We start from the raw sequence: 21,076 nt of genomic DNA on the forward strand, positions 1-21,076 counted from the left end.
AAAAGACATTAATGGTCTGTTATATTGTGTCAGTTTTGCTGTTTATAAAGTGCCAGGACAGAATGAAGTGCTTTGGCTTAATTGCGTGTGTAGCAGCAATCAGGCCACAAATCCGAGATGTCTACACAAATGGTATTGTCTACACAAATCGTATTAGCTGTGGAGGAAGAGCAAAATTTTCCTAAAATTTTATTTTTAATTAATTTATTGTTCATTTTCAAATGTGAAAATATCTTCTATTGGCATATATTTGATTTAAAAGGTGTACATGATAGTTTTATTTTCCCTAAAGAAGCTGAGCGTCTGTAGCTACTAGTGGTTTTGAATATTTTTTAAAATGCTATCAGTTCTGTTTCTATGTAAAGGTCAAGCAAGGAAATGAAATGCATATACTTGTTCAGTTTACCTCTGCTTTTGTGAAAGATTTCATTTTCAGTTGATTTCTTCACCACCTCAAAAATATATGTACTTTGCCTTATTTCCTTCTCAGTTACAGCCATTCGGACCATTTGGTCCATTGCAGTGCTATTCACACACACACACACACAGTTATCCTGGCTCTCCTGCATCCTCCCCTGCCCACCTCACACCCCACCGGCTGGGTATCCCGGCTCTTTGTCCTCAGAAAATCCTCTATACCTGTGGATGTTTTTATAGTTTGAAGCTTGCTGTCTTACTGAATAGTTGTAGAAAATGAAAAATAATTGGAATCTCCAGAGTTGAAGAGGAAAAGGAGCATTCGTCACCACTGATAATAAGTATTACAACAGTAGTGATCTGCAGATACGGAATTAGCCTTAAATTAAATGCAGTCCATTCCACTGTAAATCCAGAGTGTAAAAGCTCTTGAGGTGAAGAACCTTTTAAACAAGTAAACTTGCACATGCATTTGAAATGTGATTAACTTCATTTTATGGAAATTTCTGAGGTCAGTGATAGTAGTGGTATCCACCAGAGTTGGCAATGACTATCATCATAAGCAATCCCAAAGCACCCATCTCCAAGTGAGGCACTCGACGTGGAAGCGTAGATGCAGAGGGCATCAAACCCACTTTGTTGGCAGCAGATGTGTGGTCTCGTGCATCCTTCTCTGGGTGCAGAGCGTTCTGGCGTATGGCTGATGCCGTCAGCCGTGAGAGCAAACCCATCCTTTGCTTCAGTGAGAGGGTGAAGCTCCCCAGTGTGGTGCAGGCAATGGTCTTGCTGTAGAGGCTCATCGCCTGCAGGCTGTTGGACCAGAGTTTTGTGAAAAGCTTACACTAGGCCAGCAGGTGCCTGCCTGGAAGCCCTGGGCTTTAACACCAGCTTGGGGTTGGGGGGATCCACTCCTCATCTTCTATAAATTTAGCCCAGCCCTGATTAGCCAAACTTTCTTTAGCCAGGGATCCTTTGCATTTCCTCAAGTTACACAAGGCTGTTTCTTGCCTACTTGGGCATCCGCCCTAAGGAGCAGAAAGCTGGGTAGTCCTTGTGGCTGGAGCTATCTAAAACCACAGCAACATGAGGGTTCCCCGTGCCTCTTCCACCACGCTCGTGCTTCAGGATAATCTGGCATTATGTTTTCCAGTTAACAATTCTGACTGCACTTTGACTATAAATTAAGGAAGGTTTTGGTGGGTTTTTTTCCTTTCCTTGTGGTTAGAGGAAGAGGGGAGGGTGAGTTGATTAGCAAAATGGATGTCTTGCTCCTGGTGTCAGGCTGGCCCCCGCGCAATCCCTTTTATCAGCAGTATGGTGTCCCCAGCTGCGAGCACCGAGGTGCCAGGAGTAATTAGAAGTGCGGCTATCAGATGCTACTTTGTTCACAATGAGAAGTACTTTTTTTCCTTGTGAACTTTTCACATTACTGGGCTGAACAAAACGGGTGGAGATTTCTTCTTAAGCTATTTCTATTGTTATATAACTTTGATAGCGACATTAAGTGAGTCTTTACTGGCTCGGCCGAGCCTTCTGGAGCCTGTTGGGTGTTAAATGGGGTTCTCTGCTCAGTGACCTCCAACAACAACTGACGTCTCCTGATCTAAGCGCTTCCTGTTGTTTTACTAGTGACGGTTAGTTTTCTATTAAGCTCATTTGAGTCCTGCACATTTTTACCCTCTGCCCTTTAAAGGGAGGGACTAATGTTAGTTTTGGCTTCTGAATGAAAACTTTGCAGTTCAGGCTACAAACAGAGAAACTGCGAAAAAGAAAGAAAGAAAATTTAAATTATAAATCATCTTTAGCATCATGGCATGACTATTAACAGCTGACTTCACTGTCGCTCTTATCTGTTGGAAATTACTTCAGCGTAAAGTGTTCCTAGTATCAAGCATCCTACAGGCTTTGCTAGTCATCCAAAAGTCATGAGCTGTGCTTAAAAAATTGTGGGATTTAAAAACTAGTAATAATGCGTATTTGGTATTTCCTTCTGCCTGTCGGTGTTTTAACCTTCATGGGTACACAGAGGTCACATTTTCAGACTTTCCTCCTTAGCCCTCAGGGCCAGAAACTCAAAAATGAAGGCTGAGATTGTCAAAGAATTAAATTCTTCTAGGAGCTTCGGGGGGGCAGGGGAGCAAGGAGAAATCAAGTCTGTGACAAAATCCCAAGAGCTGGCAGTACAATTAGTAAGTGGGAGGCAAGGGGTGCTTTTCTTTCACTGCTGGTGACTGAGGCTAAATAGTCTAAATCACAGTGCTGATTTAAATTACATAATTTTACTTAAACAAAAAAAGTAAAGGATTTCATCACTACACTTCTATGCCAAGCTGGTTCAGAGGCCCACGATATATACTTAGAGGCAAAAAGCAAAGAGAGGATAGAGTTTCAGTCATAACTCTGGATTTTGTACATTCAGTGGGTTAGGTTTGATGCACCAGTGTACGTTCCTACATGTGTCATCTGAAGCATTTGTTCTGAGAGGGAGCATTGTCCTCAGGCTTCCAGGCTGCAGGCTGGCCTCTCCAAAGGCAGAGCTAGTCACCCACCAAACCGTTCCTCTTCTGCTGCTCCCGAAATTTTAGACTGGAACAGTTGCTAACAAAATAGTTCACGGCACAACCAGATCACATAAATCACAGCAAATTGCAGGCTGCTCAACACATATGAAACTAATTTGGACAAAGTAGCTGGCTTTCAGCTCACAGGTAGTAAGTACTGTTTACAGTACATGTATGTGAAGTGCCATGTCGAGCTAGGACTGAAAACTCAAGAACTGTTTTTGTTTTGGTTTTCCTAGTTAAGCACAAATTGAATTATGCAGCTTAATGCTATTCAAACAGACCTTCACGTCCATAAAATTAACAGATTAAAGAGTTCCTGAAAGTATTGGCTAAAATACAAGAATTAAAAATATTTTAAGAAAACAACTTTGAACCAATCCACAAATGAAAAACCTCACTGTCATATTTATTTGCAGATACATGAGACATTCTGAAATCAGGACATTTTATTTTCCCCTAGCATTATGTGTTTAACTTGGAAGTCCTGTATTTTAGACCTTCCACTGAATCAAAAACCAAAACAAAGAGACTTCAAAAGCCATTGTTGCTCCATTCAAGTCTAAACTCTGCCTTTGTTCCTATAGCTAATGAGTTTATACTGTCCTGCAGGGAGAATTGACACCAGCCTCAAGTAAATGAAAGCAGGCCAAATGTTGGTAAGATCGGAGCACTAAAGTAATTATGGGTTGATTAAATGTTTATCTTCTTAACAGGTGGGAAGGGAAGAATGAAAATGAAGTAGGACGATGCAAAGAGACTGGCAAGATTCATGTGACAGTCAATCACAAGTACTACAGGCCAACTGAAGTGGTAAGAAAATGCCCTCTCCTAGCTTTGCAAATGAATAATCTAATCACTCAGCCAATAAATTGCTGCATTTGGCCAGCAGTCTGTGAAAACGGCTTAATTGCGCTCCTGCTGCCAGCTTTTAGAGCTCTAAATTAGCCTGCTTGTTGGCCCCCTCACAGCCAGCTACCTGGGAACAAGCAGGCAGGCAGCACTGCCCAGGAGGAACGGGTTTGCCCTGTCACAGAGACGCTACTCTGCTTTGGTCACCCTCTCTGAATGGGAGAGGGGATGCTTGGGGGGGTGAAACATCACCTTAGGGGAGACAAAACAAAGTGTAAAACAACTTGTTGTTCTTTCTGGTCTCGAATGGGTATGTGGTCATCTCTCCTCCAGCTGCAAGAAGGGAAAGCAGAGGAAGGTGGGCAATAATAGGCTTGATTTTTAAAGTACCTCCTTCTGTGTCCTCATGACAGTGTTTTAAATCCATCCAGTGAGTATTCCCTGTTCAGCTTAGATTTTTGTAACTGTGGGTACCACAAAATGCCCATTTTAGAAGTGCACGTGTGCTTTGTTTTCTCGGGTGCTTTGCGGGGTCCCACTCAGTAAACGCTCATTTGCAGAACACGTCTTTACTCCCAGGGATGCCTCGGTGAAGTCTGCCAGGAGTGCAGAACCAGCACACGCTGCCGGCAGGACCGAGCCACTAACCTCTGTGCTCAAATCGCCTAATGAGCATGCTGGGAGAGGAAAAAAAATCAACAATATTTCCAAGTCAGGCAGGACGGTGGCAATGCATAGAGATGGTACAGGTCAGACAAGTGATGTGATACCAAGACCATCTGATAAACTGAGGCCAAGCAGCACATGCAGAACTTCATACTATACTTCCATGGTTTGGGAAGGGAAACTCACATAGGAAATGAAATCCAATATTCACTATACACATCTCTTGTGCCTTCTGGCTAGATGTCTGCAGCATTTTCAAAGTGGGCGTGCCCCACATTTGGGGACATGCTGCCTTACAGCTCCTCTTCCAACTCTGGAACAAAGGTGAGCAGAGTGAACAACCAATTCAACTGTAATTGGTGACTTTCATTTATTCCTCAGGACAGCATGACCACTGTTACCTGCCTGCATCTAACGACAGCCCTGCTTCATAGAGGCAGGGAGTTGAAGGGGTAAAAGATGAGACACAGCTGCTCCTGCAGAGTAGTAGGTGGAGAGGAAATGAAGGAGCAGAAATGGTATGGACAGTGAAGCAAGAAGGAGGAATTAACAAGGAGACCAAACTGCAGTTCCAGTTTTGGTCTCTGGACACAGGGAACAGTAGCCCCAGTTGTGCGATGTGGGAGTGGGTGTGCCCAGGAGAGGACGTTCTCGTCTCCTGGGGAGGGTGATACCAGCCCTGCCGGCTGCTGACACAGCATCGGCTGTCAGTCCGTCTGTCCAGAAGTGCTGGCTTCAGCTGCCTGATTCAAGCAAGGTGTGACGAGAGCACGTTTGTCTTGACACAGATTGCAGGGTGGGAGTGGGGAGCTGTGTGTGTGGAAGTGGACATGGGTTCTAAAGTGGAAATTCAGAGGGGAATAGAGACTTTCATGTTATGGAAAAAAGGGCTGGGCCCGTGTATCAGAATCAAATGCTAGGAAGGCATTAAGAGCTGTCCATCATTCTGTGCTTTGGTAAGGTGTCAGGATGATAAGGAGGACACAGAGACAAAAGAACTTGCCAAACAGGAAAAGGACACTTGACCCAACAAGTCTGCGCTTTGTGGGACCCACTTTCTTGCTTTGTCATACCTCTTACTAACAAGTATATATTCACTCCTCAAAATGCACAGGTAGTATGTAGCTATTCTGAAGCCCTCACTGTAGTTCCACCTTATTCATGTGCTCAGACATTTTCTGCTGAAATAGAGGTGCGCATGGTCTCCTCTCTGTCCTTATTGGTCTCCTTTTGGGAACACAATTTCTGGATTTTAAATTCAGCTCACTATACACTTGTCCATTCTGGGACAGTGCATAAGCACAGGTCCCTCAGGAATGCTCATGCAATTCCTAGTGGGTCCATACCTGAGTATAGGGATGTATTCAAATGCAGAGTGGAATGTGGCCTTTAAATAGAACTGCGTATAAAATCAGTAAACATCTGATGTTTATCTAAATTATCTGGTCTGTCGTAGGCCACCTTCCCTTGGGCTCCATCTCTCTCTTCCACTGCCTTCATCTTGCCTTGCGTTTAACACAGTCCCTACTTGGTTCCTGTGGAACCCAAGAAGGCTGTGAAGCTGCTCAAGCGTGATCAAGGTAGAAGCACAAAACGGGATTTGAAGTACCTTTGTCTTAAGGAATATGCAGATGAACTGTGAGCAAACTTCTCTATGAAGAGATGTGACATCCACTTCCTGCAATCAAAGTTTCCTTTTTAGAGCATCTCAGGATGGGTACCCAGAATCACTTTCATTTTTTTTAATTCTGATTTTATTTCCGTTCCTTATCAAAGGCAGGCAAACTTCTGTGTGTTTGAGTCAGGGAATCACATCTGTGCAATTCCAAAATGCCAGACCAAAGCGAGAAAGCCAGGAAAAGCAATGAGAGAACTGAAACGGACTGATGGCACTTGTCCCCTCCTGCCACCCTCACCAAGACTGCTGAAGGCAAGAAAGGCTCGGGCTGACATTTTGGAAGGAGGCTTAGCCAGATCAGTTAACAGGAATTCTGCTGTTGAATCCCAGCTGACACAGAAAATCTGATGCTCAGATTCTCATGTCTTATTTGGAAACATTTCTGTCTGTCTGTCTCTCTAAAATTTAACATGGTATTCTGGAAAGTGAAAATAAATATCATTTAATCTTGTGTACAGTCAGTTCTGACAGTGCCAATACATTCATTTGAAAACACATTTGTTTTCTTCAGTTAGTGATCCCTGGGGTCAAGGCCTCCCATTGAAAAGATTAGCTGTACTGAAGAAGAAACCTTGAAATGTGAGACTGTCTTCTGGTCAAACTAAGTAGATCCTTTGAATGCCTTGACTCTAAATCTCTTCACTCTGCTTTTGACTGCTTTGGGGCCCCCTGATATTTACTGGCCTTGGGAATTGTTCCTGCTAATGCTTCTAATGCCTATCTCTCTCCTTCCCTCCTTGCATCTTGCCAACTACAAACCTGTCGGTAACATTTCTTTTGGCTTGTATCGAATTCCTATCAGTATCTTTTCTGACCCTTTTTTAATTGTATTTGGAGACTCTAACTTGCTGCAAGGATTGGGGAAAAATGATTACTTCTGCCTTTCTTAAAATCAGCAGTTTTCACAGGAGCTTCATGACAAGTTTGCTTTTTATACTGTACTCGATACAGTATGAAAGATGCTTTCACGCATTTTGCAGACTTTTAGCACATGGCTAGTAAGGCCATACTTTGTACTCATTTGCTGCCCTAGGCATGTAAAGATAAGTTTCCACTACAGTTTACTCACCTGTAAAATGTAGATACCTCAGAAATGATCTCACTAGTCTTTTCTACTTCTGTTACAATCAGAATGTTCATATTGTAGGTAGGCAACTTAGTCTATACTTGGATTTAAATAATCTGTTTGGTATTCACAAAAATAATATTAAAATTATATTTCTTTTAAAAGTTAAAACTGAAAATCAATGAGCCACCTCAGTCAGTTGGAAACAAGCAGCTCTGCAGCACAGGATGTCGGAAGCATCAGGTCTCTCAACCTCTGAAGTTGGGTAATTTTTAGAGAATTAGGGCCTGTCTTTAATTTTCTTATCTTTCAGCAAGATAATTACTATTAATTTGTATGCAGAAATTTCCCTCCAAGAATTGCACAATTGCTTCTAATCAAATTATGCCCGTTAAGGTGTTTGAGTAAAATCGCCTCTATTCTTTTTGCATGGCAGATATTAAGCTAACAGTTCTGTAGGAGCTTGCTTCATTTCATTGCCCTTTCCTGCAACAATGAAGACTAACTCCAGGTCTCACTGGCCTGGCCTGTCATCACAGAACTTAAGATGGATATATCTCTCAGTTAGGAGTTTATGTTACTTTTTTAAAGGGAAAGAAAAGAAACCCTTCAACCACAGGTAAATCTTGTTTTTTCTCTGAATCTAATGCTCTGCATGTGTTACAGGGAATTCTTCCCCTTCCCTCCCACCCGTTTCTGCAGTTGTCCTACAGCTTGCCTGGGATAGGAACTGCAGGTTGTATTCATGCATCACATTTGTTATGGGCTGGCATGGCTGTAACTCTGAGGGATGTACATACATCAATGCAAATTTCCTTCCTTTAAGCAAGCCCTGAAAACTCTGTCACAATGTGATGCTAATATTTAAGTAGTCATCTGGCTTCTTATTATTCTTCTTCAAAGAAAAAAGGGCATGCTAACTTGCTAACTTCTTCCTTTTGTTATATGCCTTAAGCAATTAAGCATTTTTCTCCCAGTCCTTTGTAGCACTGATATAAACAAAACTTCATGTAATGGTTAAGGAGAAAAAGTTCATGGCAGTGTCAAAAGATACTTCATCCTCCTGGAATTATTTCTTTAAAACTGCTCTTTCTAACTCCTAAGAAGTTCTGTATCCCTCCTTACCAGGTTGCTTACTTTTCAAAGGATTGTTTGTTGTATCTAAATATCTACAGATATATACATAAAAAGAAATTTCCCAAGTCTTCTATGTGTTGCTTACACTAAACTTTACATCTTTATTTAACTGCATTTGGCCTCAGTTGCCCTTTTTCCTCCTTGGAATTAAGCAAGACGGCTTTAAATTTCAGTCTTTTCAGATGTTTTTTAAAAATTCAGCTCTATGTTTCCTATGTTTCATAGGATTCCAGTAAAAATTCCTTGGGGCATATCACATTCTCCCAAAGTCAGCTTTCTTAAAGTCAAAAACATTTCTGAAGTCCTCTAAGTGTTCCTGCCCTAAAGAGCATTTGGAGTCTAATGAAACCATGATCACAAACCCCTAAATGCCCCGCACTTCCACTTTAGTTTTCATACAAGCTTCATTTCCTACTCTTAAGTTCAGAGCCACCTGTGACTGTAAACTGTTGAGTTGTCTGCACAAGGAAACACGTGCTTCCCTTCCTCAAGGATCTTTTTGCTCATCAATGTCAATATGTGGCCTGTATTAATACTCACAAAAATGAAATGGGAGCATTCAAGGAAGAACAATCTTCAGATGATTTTCCTGTCTGTTTTCCTCACTAGCAGTCAGGTAAAGAAGTTGCAAGTTGTCATAATTCTGACAGTCTTCTCTTATCTGGTTTTTTTTTTTCCTCCTTGTTCTGAAAATGTATGTCAACATCTGAAAACTACTGCCTTGGTAAATTATTACCTCTGTTGCCCTTAATTCTCCTCCAAGCTGACTTTGCTGCTGTGTCAGCCAAAACGTTTCTATCTTTCCATACTTCAAACTCAACATTATCTTGGCATTGCTTTGCCACCCTCTTCCTTTTATTTGTCCCTCCTGCTAATAAAACCTGTAGTAGATTTTTGTTTGTTTCTTTCTTTTAGTTAAGGCCTTACGTATCAGGCATTTCAGAGGTATCTCTGAAAACATACATGTCAAATTCAGCCAAGTAAAATAAGGATTAGTAGTGACTTGCCTCTGTATAGCATCTACAAGACACTAAGCACTTAACATATTTTAAATGTTTCTCAACAAGCATGTGAAAAAGGTTTTAAAAAAAAATAGTATCGCTGCGTTTCTGCTTCTGAAACACGTGTATGGCAGAGCAGACAGGCTACGCTACTTGGGTGAGATCATGAGGCGGTGGCAAAGTTAGGAGGAGAGCCTGATGGCCTTGTGCTCTGCTGCCATTCCTAGTGGACACAACCGTCCCTCCACAGGTAGCTTTCTACTTTTTTATCTCACCCTGATTTTGTTCATCTTAGTTGTTCCTTAGAAGATAGGAAGATCATTTTTGCTATCAGGTTTTCCTCTCAATATGTCACCAAACCCAAGAAGCTTCAGCAGGCTCGTGCCCAGTCTTGCTCGCTGTCTTGTTTAATCCTCTTAGCAGGAGCCCTAGCTTACCTCCTTTCTTGTGGGAGCAGATACCTAATATGTGCTCCTCCAACACTCCCACACACATTTCTGACTTTTTGCTTCATAACTAGCTCATTACATCAGTATTAGACAGGCGCATCCAGTAAAGGAATCCCTCTGGACACCACTGTTTGCAGTCCTCATATGCTGTGCTTTACTCGGTTGCTTCACTTTGCATCATCCCGCTCCTCCTCTGCTGTGCCTCCAACAAAATATTTCTCTGGCGACTTCTACAGCTGGCTCTGTTCCCCTTCTTCACCACCTCTTTGCCTGCTGTCATTCCTGACGTTTTGAAACCAGCCATGCACCACATCTTTCCCTGCTGTCATTCCTGAGGTTTTGAAACCAGCCATGTGTCATCTGTGACCTTCACATCTTCATTGATCTTCCTGAGAACATCAGCCTGTCTCTCGGAGTCTGCTTTCCGATCCCCTAATACCACAACTATCCGACAAGACTAGCCAGAGGAAGAGAGTGTCCTTACCTCCTGGGGTCTAAGCTGTAGTGCTTTTGCACCTTGGGTGTTGCACCATATGTTCATTTACAAGATCAGTGGTTTTTATTCAGAAATGTTCAGACTAGCTGAAGAAATCTCTGACTGACTTTGGGCAACGCAATTTTCCACGCTGGGTGGGTAAAGAGATTGCAACCCCATTGGAAAGCTAGTGTGTAAAGATAAAGCTGTCATCTAAGCAGAAGGGTTGGTGGTTTTAATTCATTGCTCATTTTTCTAAATGCTGTTGACACATAGTAATTAGTGGCAATCTTGGATGTGACAGATCCAGGCTCAACTCCTGAAAACAGATTTTTAAATTAAACTTAGGTGACTGGAGGATTAAGGCTGAGGGAGAGGTGAATGAGGATAGAAGGCTGTTTACCTCCTTAATTAGGCCCTGATTCAGCCAAGCATCCAAGCAAGTGCTTCACTTCAAGGGCATGAATAGTTAATAGGGACAGTTTCCATACTCGGAGCTAAGAGTGTGCTTACGTGCACTGCTGCATCTTAATACAAAGCAAAGCAATTCATCTGTGATGGGAACTGAGGTGGCGAGCCCAAACGTTTGTGGGAATTCAGGAGGTGCCAGCTGATTATTCTTGTTTGCCTGCCCCATTGTACGTGAGCACAGTACTCGGGAGCGGAGATGCTGAAATAGCTCAAGACAGTTTCTTTAGCCAGGTTCTCTTAGGGTGGCTTTACAGGCAAGAAGGGATTAGACCAAGTTCATGCAGTTTGTAGTTTTAATCAACTGCTCCTGCAGTGACATTTCCTGCCCGTAATTCTTCTCTGCCTTCCTGGCAGTGGGGGGTCTTACCGCCACCTCTTCACTTATTCATGTTTATTCATGCACAGAAAGTCTCGCTTTATCTTACCTCTTATCCCCTTGCCTCCCCCTTCTCTTGGCCTGCCATTTGGCCTCCTCCTCCCTCTTGTTATCTCTGTCTGTTGTCTCATCCTCATTTGGACCATCCCTTGTTTTCTTATCACTGCCTGTCCTATGCCTGTCCCATACAAACACTCCCTGTGCTCCAGCAGATGTGGTGGGAAATGCAAAGCCTCTGAAGGGAAGTCACGGGGGTGGGAGAAAGCCTGGAGCAGGCAAAAGCCATGACAGAAGTCCAGGCTCAGGCAGCACCAAAGACACATTTGTCACAACTGCCAAGTATTCCCTCCTGCCAATGGTCTCCACCACCTACAGCCTATTCCCCATTTCCTACACGAGATCAAACATTCAAAAGAGCTGAACTGTGTTTCAGACCACATTTTGGAGTGCCCAGCGAGACTGGAGTACTGGCAGAGTGGCTCAGCACAAAACTGTTCCCATCAGGGCTTTCTAAAGACCATGGTGTCAGAGGTGGTTGAGGTCACTTACAGACCTGATTGCTGGTTCGCATTCAAAAGTGGGAGCATGTCTGAAGATCTGTCTCCCTTTCAGAAGCTGTTTATTTTATTTTACAATGGGATTTTAAAAGTCAAGCAATACGTTAACAATGCTGTTCACATTTTGACTGTTTCCCACCGCGTTGTAACCTTTTCTTTCAAGTGTGCTGTGCCAACTCAACTCTTGCAATGGTTTTAGAATGGCAGCACAGAAATGTAAATGACATGATTTATCTGAAAATAAAAATGGCTTTTGAATACAGAGGATATGAGACAGAGGTGAGGTTTCCTTCAGCAAATCTGGAATTAAGGGCTAGACTCCTGTCTAATTTCTCCAGCCTTCGCAAGAGCTTGCCTGCCTTCAGCTGTTTGTATTTTATTTTATGGGTGAGTGGGCGCACAAAGGAAGATGACAGCCACAGAGTATTCATGTGTTTCATCTGAGAAGCCATGAGATGGCTTTTTAGTTAACAAGCTGTTGTTAAAAGCAGCTTCTGCTGAGTTTGGGTCAGCAGATGCCTTGACATCAGCCTTTCCAGCATGAAGTCTTCCAGTCAGCGGTTTGCTGGGGGCATAGCTGCCTTGAGCCTGGGTATGCCATGGCACCTAATATTTTTCCTGCTTGAAAGAGGGTACTTCAAGCCACTGATTCTCAAAATCCTATGCCACCTCCTGCAAAATATGTATCAGTTTTACTTCGGTGCTGCTGAAGACGTTATCAGAGTGAGTGCAGTTGTCCCTCTGAGAGACACCCCAGGGCAGTGTGAAAGGGCCATATGGACCAGGCTAGGAGAAATGCATGAAAAGGTAGCCAGTTCTGAGGAAGCAGGAGGGTTTGGGGGGTTTGTCTCCAAAAGCTTCCATTTTATGTTTTTCAAGTGTTTCACAGTCCAAAAACGACAGCAGGTTTCTTTCACTTTCTTTAGTTATTTGAAGTTTATTCACCTAGAAAATGTGAAATGTTTTAACTTTACCTAGGGAAAAAAAGTAAAAAAGTATTCTGCTCAAAAAAAACAAAAAGAGAACAAAATTGGCTTTTAGTTTTTCTAAGGAAAGCCTAATTTGGGGGGTGGGAGGGTACTTTCCTGGGGTAGTCAGGCTTTCTTTTAGATTGATCCTAGAGGTCTTCTGCCTCCCCCAAAAAATCCACGAGAAGTTTTTGTTCAGACTCGTATCTCTGTCCTTCACCATTTACAATTTCTCTCCAAGGGGCAAATGGTTGAAAGGAAGTGCAGGTTTGGAAGTGGTTGTTTAAAAAATAAATAAACCTTCACCTTTCCCCTCTATCACCTTTAGAGTCATCATTTGTAAATTAACAACTTCATGATGGAGGCATGAAGAGGTGGGACCTTTGTTATTGTTGCTACCCTGTGATGATGATGATGTTGATGAGTGCTTAACCACCTTCCATATCTTCATGTCTCATCTTTGTATTCCACTAAAAACCTGTAGCAATGATTCTGACCTTATGAGAACTTAAAAACATCTTACATTGTTAATTATGTTTTAGTATCCTTAATACTTCCCTAGTGTTCAAGGAGAGCTTGTATGGTTGAGTTGCAGGGGAAATTGAGCCTTGTAGGTCTCAACAACTTTTAAAAGTTTCTTTGTTGCTGAATAAAACCCCAGAAAATTATTTCTGTAGCATAAACATCTACGGTACTTGTCATGAACCAGGAAATGGATCTTCATGCCCATCTTGGATGCTCCCCAAATTGTCTGATGTCCCAGCTGGATGGGTGAAAGAGGAGACTAATTATCTGCAGGGCAGGGGAGACTTAAACATTAAAGAGCTTTATGCCTAGGATCAGCTGGAATTTTTGCTCATTCCTCACACATAGCGTCTGAGCTCACCAAAGCAGACAATATGAAAAATATTAACAGGATTCAAGAAGACATTAGTAATAGATTAAGAGTGCATGCCTCCCTTGCAAGACTTTTTTTTCTTGATTTTTTTTTTCTTTCAGCCAGAAAAGTCTAAAGGTGAGTAGGTGAAGTCAATTTTAATAATTCACAGACAATAATACATCTATTTCTCACTTGACAGAGCTAGTGTTTAAACTATTAGCATTGTCTGGCATAGCATAAAACAGGATCAGTCACTCATCCCTTTGAAACGTCTAACCTGGCCTCATTTAAATTTCTTCCTTCCAGCTTTGCCAGTACATTTTAATAGTCTTGGTAGAGCTCTCAGCTGACTTGTGACTTCAGACTTTATCTACCGGGTTGTGGTTAGGAATGGAGTATGACAGCACCATTCCTCATCAGCTTTTTCTGTATGCAATGACACAGAAACCTCAGTGCTAGATAGCCACTGAAATTCAAAACAGACCACTTGACTGCTGAACAGAAATGAGTTTTTAAATCAGATTTTCTTTTTGGAACACTGTTCTGTAATTTTTGAAAAAAAACACTCTTTTTTTTTTTTCCTTCCTCCAGATTGCAGAACTGGTACTACTTTGCAGTCATGCTTTGTATTGAATAGCTGTAAGGGGAAAGGTGGATTAATAATAAAGAAAACAAAAAAATGTGTTTTAAAATAGGATGCCTGCCTGTTTTTTTACAGTAATCTGTGACAAGTTCATGTTTATAATTCACTACATCTGTTACCGAGTTAGTGCTTTGCAGACCTTAGTTTTACAAATTTCCAGATTGGGTGAATTGCTTTTGTTTTTATTTTTTCTTCTGTTTGACCCATAAAATACTACGCTTCCACCTTCTGATTTAGAAAGCAAAAACATATATTAAAGCTTCTTTACAATAACAAAGACTTCTGACTAAGGCAGTTGGCTCCCACTATAGTTTTCCCTTAGATAACAGTTGTAAATTTCCAAACCTCTAATCTTTGGCAGCATTTCCCTCTTGATCCTAGTTTCTGTTTCCATGTGTTGGGGGAGATTAAAAAGTGGGTTATGAAGGTGAAATTGGAAACAGAGGAAATGTGAGGGTTTAGGAAGAGCTCAGGTGAGTGATAGGGCCAAGTTTGCTCTGTGCACTGTTTTCATAGCTATGAAACAAAGCCTACTGGGGCCTCTTCTTAAACTGCAGTGTCACCACTGATCACATGTTGTGACATTCACTCCTCACTCTAAACAATTCTTCTGTAGTGCTAATCCTGTAAGGTTACCGCAGTCTTTTATCCTGCACATAGTTGGCTGAAAGGGCTGGCAGATGAGTATCCAAGGTAGTATTTAGGTGGTTTTCCTGACCTTTCTTTCTCTGTCTCCTCCCCAAGGTGCTTATTGGTATTATCTCTGTATTTCACATATTTGTTAGATGCCTTCTGGATGGCTTCTAGGCTTAAAATAAAGACCAAAATTAATCTTGACTGATGAAGTGAATCCCAAAAGAGTCAGACAGCTCAGGCACTGTAAACAAAAAGTTGGCATGATCAGAATCTGACTAGCCCTAAAGGTAAGCCACCCACCTCTATAATAATTCAATAGCTGTGTGGCATAATGGATGCAAGGGGAAGGTGGACAAGGGAGTAAAAACAGAAACACAGGAAGGCGCTTTATTCACAACAGTAGAGAGTCACAACAGTGACGACTTATGTGCACTTGAAGAACAGCCAAAGGGAGTTGGTGATGGATAGCAGGCAGTTTGTATGCTGGAAAGCTCACAAGAAGTATTCTTATTTTTGCCTTCTAGTATTAGCAACCACAATTAGTTCTACTTTGGCTTAACTGCTGGATGGAGTTTAAAAAAAAAAAGACATGATTGACTTAATTAAGTTCTTAAATATGGCTTTGTGAAGGATTTCCTACTCCAGACTAATGCCTGGAACAATTATCTTTGATACCCTTGATAGCATAGCTTGCTATGACTGAGAATACCCCGGATGCAAACATCTGCATCCAGCAGCTACTTCAGCTAGTGACTGGAGTCACTAGCAGTTGGAGTCACTGTTGCTTTTGGCTGGGACTGCCAAGGATTGTCCCATTTATGGTGGTAAGAGGAAAGGGTCTGCTAAAGGGATATGTACAGTGGTCAGAGGAATGTAATCAATAACCCATTTTCCACACACCAGTGAATGCCAGTGATTGCTAGAGACAGAAAGAGCTAAATGCATTAGACATGAATGCATCCTTGGTTTGTATATCAACTTTCCCCTTGTTACCGACTTTTTTTTCTGTAAAGCCTGAAGAAGTTGGGTTGTCCCTCAGGTCTTCCAGTGTCTTTTTTAACTACTGAGAACTCAGCTTGACACTGTTTGCAGTTGTCAATGAGCAAAACTTCACAAGACATAGTATATCGAGAATACCCTCAAACACTGGGTGTGAAGGCTTTCTCAGGGATCCTGTGTAACCTGTCAAAGACAGTTCAGGAGATTGGCACACTCCAGCAGATGTATCACACCTGTGTCTCTCTTCCAAAAGCCATTAATAGATTGTTGAGGCAGAGGAAGGAACTTTTTATCAAGTTCCTCTACAGGAAAATGTTCATTTTGGATCAGGATTCAAAGTGAATGAATACCCAGTTAGACTTTTTTGAGTTTCCCTTTCATTCATTGCTATCAACTGGCCAAATTTTGACCTTCTCAAGATAAGTACCGTCTAAACACTTACAGTGATCTCTGTAGAGATGCACTTTGAAGAAAGGCATTCTGTTGATATAAATTATTTTAACACGGGCTTTAGATATTAGAGAGATTCCTGGATAAGGAAAGGGAGGGCTAGACTTTTCTGTGAGGATACCGATTTAAACTGTAATGCAAATGGGAAGAGATGACTTGACAATGCACTGACGGAGGTAAACAGACTCATTTCTGTGGAAAGGGTGTTGACAAGCAGTGATTTTTGGGAAGCCTCCAGACAGAGTCCAGACGTTGACTTTAGGGATTTAGGTAATATAAAAATTATTATTAAAAAAAAAAACCAAACAACATTTACATCAGCTGTGCCGGCAGTTTTTTCTTTTTTTTCTTTTTTCACGTACTTTTGTTCTATTAAACATTTCCAGAAACACTTGTACAGTTAAGCCTAGCACTGTGAAAAGGACTAATATCCTTTTTTGATAGACTCTTCCTGTGTTACTTTTGTGTCAAATTGAGTACGTTTCAGCTGCAAGTTTAAGCTTCTTCAAAAAAAAAGAATACATAGGGCCTTGAGCCTGATAGACCTCATGTGGACCTGAACTAAAATGATCGCATTGAATATCATGTTGGTAAGTGGCCTTGCATACTCGCATGGCCTTAGGCATAGATATAGAGATGGCTCCCTCCAAAACTAAGTTCCAGGCATGCTGACAAAATCATTTGCTCATGTCCCAAATATTGTTTTGCTTTGGTTTGTTCTCATCCCCCAAATTAATTTTTATTTTGCCTAATAAGGTGATGCTTTGGGGAAGGGGAGCTTACAAGCGTCTGTTTTGTTGCTTCTTTTTTGCCCCCTCTACAAAGCATCCCATTGATTGCTGCTGCAAAGAAAGCAAACAGTTTCCTCTTTTTGTACCCTCAGATCCCTCCTGAAAACTCTTTTGTCGCCCTCAAAAATCGCTATACTAACGATGTGCTATGACTTCTTGTGCATCCTGATGACCGCTGTTGTTGTTTGTTGTTGTCTCCTCGCACTGCCCTGTATCTATCTATTTGTGCTCCATTTCATGTACTGAGGGCATACGCATGCAACTTGACCTAATGAGTTAGGTCGAGTAAAGGAAGCAATCTAGTCACAAGAGTGTGAAATGCTTCAGTGCAGCAGAAGCAGGGTAAATTAGCTCACATAAAACCCTGTGTTTGTCACGGTAGCAGTATGGCTTCATGTTGTTAGCTAGTTCAGCTATGTGCAGCATGGCCTCAGATTACGAACATTTTGTGCGGGAAAATTTCTTTTAGTCCTGGCTTGCAGCACAGCTAGAGCAGGAAGATCCTTGATGATGGCAGAGGTTTTTAGACACAAACTGTAATAATCACCATTAAATCTTTGCTAAGATTTTAGAGAAACATATGTGGGAACCTATTTATTACATCCGTTAAGATTGTGACCCATAAATGCAGACTTTCACCTGCATGAAAAAGCTGAAGCAAGCATACCAAACCTACTTCACTGGCTGGGTAACAAGACAGCTTTTCAGTGCCCTGAGACCCAAGGAGCTCATCCTTTTACTGGAAATTCCTTGGATACCATCTTTAAATGTTTTACAGTATTTTTATTAGTACTTTCCACTCTTTGGTGGATCAATGGAAGCCTGTTCTGAAATTTTAGGCCCTTCTTTCTTTGCATTGGAGTTTCAAATTAATGGTCTGCAACTGTAAACTCACGTATTTGTACTGACACATTTTTTAAATATAAAGCTCTCGTGTGCCTGCAGTTAAAGAAAGATCCAAAGAAAATGAGAATATCTGGCATATAGCCGTGGTCTCCACTATCAGCTCATTAGCCAATTTTACAAATTTAATCTTCATGCAGAAAAAATGTTATGACATAGTGGCTTGTTGGCTATATCATACAAATGTTATACTGGTAACTGTTACTATAAATGTCAAACCAGTGCACATTTTCAGCAGTTGCAAGGTATCTTCACAAACATTCCTGGTGGCATACTTTAAAAATATGTATTTTATATTCAAAACTACTAAAACATTGTAGGAGGTAAATGTGGTTTCATCTAGCCCTTATATGGATTGTATGGCACCTGTCTTTTTCTTCTTTCAAAAAGATGCAGTTAGTATCTAATAGATCCAAGTAGACCTATGCTGTAGTTTTTCTACTAAAAATAGAAAATGCAGGGGTAGGGATCAGATGGTTTAATGTCACTGATTTGCTGTGTCCCCTTGCGTGAGTTATATATACTTTCTGATGCTAAAGACTCAGAAAGTTTTGTGTAGAGAGTTTGGGAACTCATTTTCATTTACACTATTACCTTCTTATACTTCTTCTACATTAAAATGGGCTTTACAGGAGAATTTTACTATTATTAAACTACTTGAGTGAAGGCTTAGGTATCAGCTTAATTCTGCTACTGGCACATGTTATGTGGAGAGTGCACAGTATTTTTTCAGGGCTGAGGCTTGTCTCCGGTCCTGTTTCTTCTCATCATGTGCTTGTGCACAGGGTGACTATACCTCTCTATTGAGATACATTGTCTTCATACTTTATTATTCTCCCTAGCCTTCCACTTAAATCTCTGTACTGCGATCATCTAACCACCCATCTTCCTATATCATCATTAGTCATTCCAGTATTTTCCTTCCTCTTTCCCCACAATTGTCTGTTACCACTCAGTTCTGCCTTTTCAAATGTATTTAGATATTGCATTTTTACTCAGTTACATCTCTTCAAAGCTAAAATACTTCTGTGTTACTTAATGCTTTTTTTTCCCAAAAGAAATATGAGACTCTTGCCCCAGAACACAAATTCCCCACTCCCATTACTCCCCAGCGCCTACTGCTGCTCTCTGCTTTTGCTGCCCAGCTAGCTGAACACACAAGTGTCTTCTTGATCTTTCTGCAGAAACAGAACTTTACGTTTTATTCTAGGAGATGCCTTTTAAAAAGATCCCCAAGAATCCCAAGTTGTGCTTACCCAGAACAAAAGCATAAAAGCAAATGCCTAGAAGTACTCTACAGGCAAAAAAAGGGGAGAGTCTCCAACTTTTTGATCTTTTTTTTCCCAGATATTGGTAAGTAAAACAGAACTTGATTTGATGTTCATTCTTGATGAGATGCATGTGCCATGCACATACATGTGCTTTCTCTCTCCACTTCTCTGTTTAAATCCCATTTAAACAGTGCTTGGTGACTGCTGGGAGTTGTAATCCATGTGCAACTCTGTCATGAGGCAAACACCAGCTGGAGGGATGGCTCTACAGAGCAGTCTGCAGCCAGTTGAGTTGCTGAGGAGTCATAAAAGAGGTAAAAAGGGGTTCACAAGAACTCAGCCAGTGCCTTTTGGAAAGTGTTTCTTACACTCTCTTAAGAGCTACAAAGCCTGTATCTTGTATAGTTTCTTATGCTTAGCCAGGGACAAGATTACAAAACAGAAAATGGCAGAACTTCACAGCCAAATTGGTACTTTCTCAGATTTGTTTGACAAGGTATTTCACACAGCTTCAGAGTAGACTGAAAGCACCTATAAAAATCTGCTGTTTACTACATAGAAAGAAAAACAAAATCTTTTGCTTTTATTGAAGGAAACTTCTTTTCCCCTGCCAGAATCACCAACAATGTGAATATTTCTACTTGGTTCTCCACTTCTGATACGTGTTTCCATTACCCATCTCTAAAGTCCCTGTCTGGGTGTATTTGCAGAAGGTTATCTGAAGAAGCACAGATGTTTGGAAGTTTACCATTCTTTTAATTAAATAACGTGTTAGGGTATATTTATAGCTTTGCTGATTCAGAGCCATAGGTTAACAGCTCCTGTACTCCAATACTACTGAGTAATTGCCCAGAACACTATCCTAACACTTCTGTAAAACAAAGCGCTAGGGACTCTTAGTGTAGAAAACTGTAGAATTTTATAAGGGAATTTTAATAGGGAGCACTATTAAAAATAAATACCTCTGTTTATGGGTATTGGCTAATGAGTAGAACGCTAAAAAAGATGCTAAACAGCGACAGCTTCAGCAATAGAAAAGATAAACAAGAACAGATAATTGTGAGTGGTGAATATATCATAGTTGTTATTACTGATTTTTCCTGCCTGGTTTCCTTGGTGTTATGCTCAAAAATAACAAAGTACTTGGTGTTGTAGCAGAGCAGATCTAGGGAATGTTTGATGATGGTATGAGTTATAACCTGGCTGCAAGGATATTTGGACTTTGGCGTCTTCGAATTAAGTACATCCCATTATTTACCCTTCCTGCTCATAATCTTTTGCCAAGGCAGCGTGCTAAAAGGTTAGTGAAATGAGAACCTTGGGAACTATTGTTAGCGGAGAATGAGAAGGTAGCCTTACAAATGGTGTACGTCCTCCTAGGAAAACATGTTGAATTGACATGGTTGTAAGTTGTGGGCTGTGAAACAGATCTCTTAACACTTGACATACACTACAAATGGAGCCATCGGTTCTTGAGGTGAAATTGATTTTAATGTACTATAGTGCTGGCACCTGTCATAGACCACCTTGCAGTGTACAGAGGCCAAAGAGGTAAAGTATGGAAATGATTACAGTCAGGTGGAGGCTGAAATCCTGGCCACAGCCTTCAGTGGAGCCCAGGTTTCATTTGCATGGTGTATTTTCACAAAACGGATCCCACTGCCTGGAGAGTGAATGCTCTCAACAAAATGCTTTATGCCCCTCAGTGAGGGTTTTCAGTGGGGTAACTGCAAGGGGGGGGAATGGGAATCCCACCCCACGTCTGGGCAGAAAGAAAGGGAATTGCAGTTACAACGTCTTTTGTTAAGGTAATTTGAAGAACTGCTCAC

General features: G+C 41.3%; 1 protein-coding gene across 1 annotated transcript in view; it reads left to right on the forward strand.

The window, feature by feature from the left end:
* Positions 1-21,076, forward strand: part of GMDS (GDP-mannose 4,6-dehydratase) — a 361,957-nt gene that overhangs the window by 285,473 nt on the left and 55,408 nt on the right. The window contains exon 9 of the mRNA XM_009326519.1: positions 3,695-3,791. Coding sequence (XP_009324794.1) covers positions 3,695-3,791 — 97 coding nt within the window. The remainder of the gene's footprint in view (positions 1-3,694; positions 3,792-21,076) is intronic.

Source organism: Pygoscelis adeliae, unplaced genomic scaffold (assembly GCF_000699105.1).
Source record: "Pygoscelis adeliae isolate BGI_AS28 unplaced genomic scaffold, ASM69910v1 Scaffold186, whole genome shotgun sequence".
Lineage (NCBI taxonomy): Eukaryota > Metazoa > Chordata > Aves > Sphenisciformes > Spheniscidae > Pygoscelis > Pygoscelis adeliae.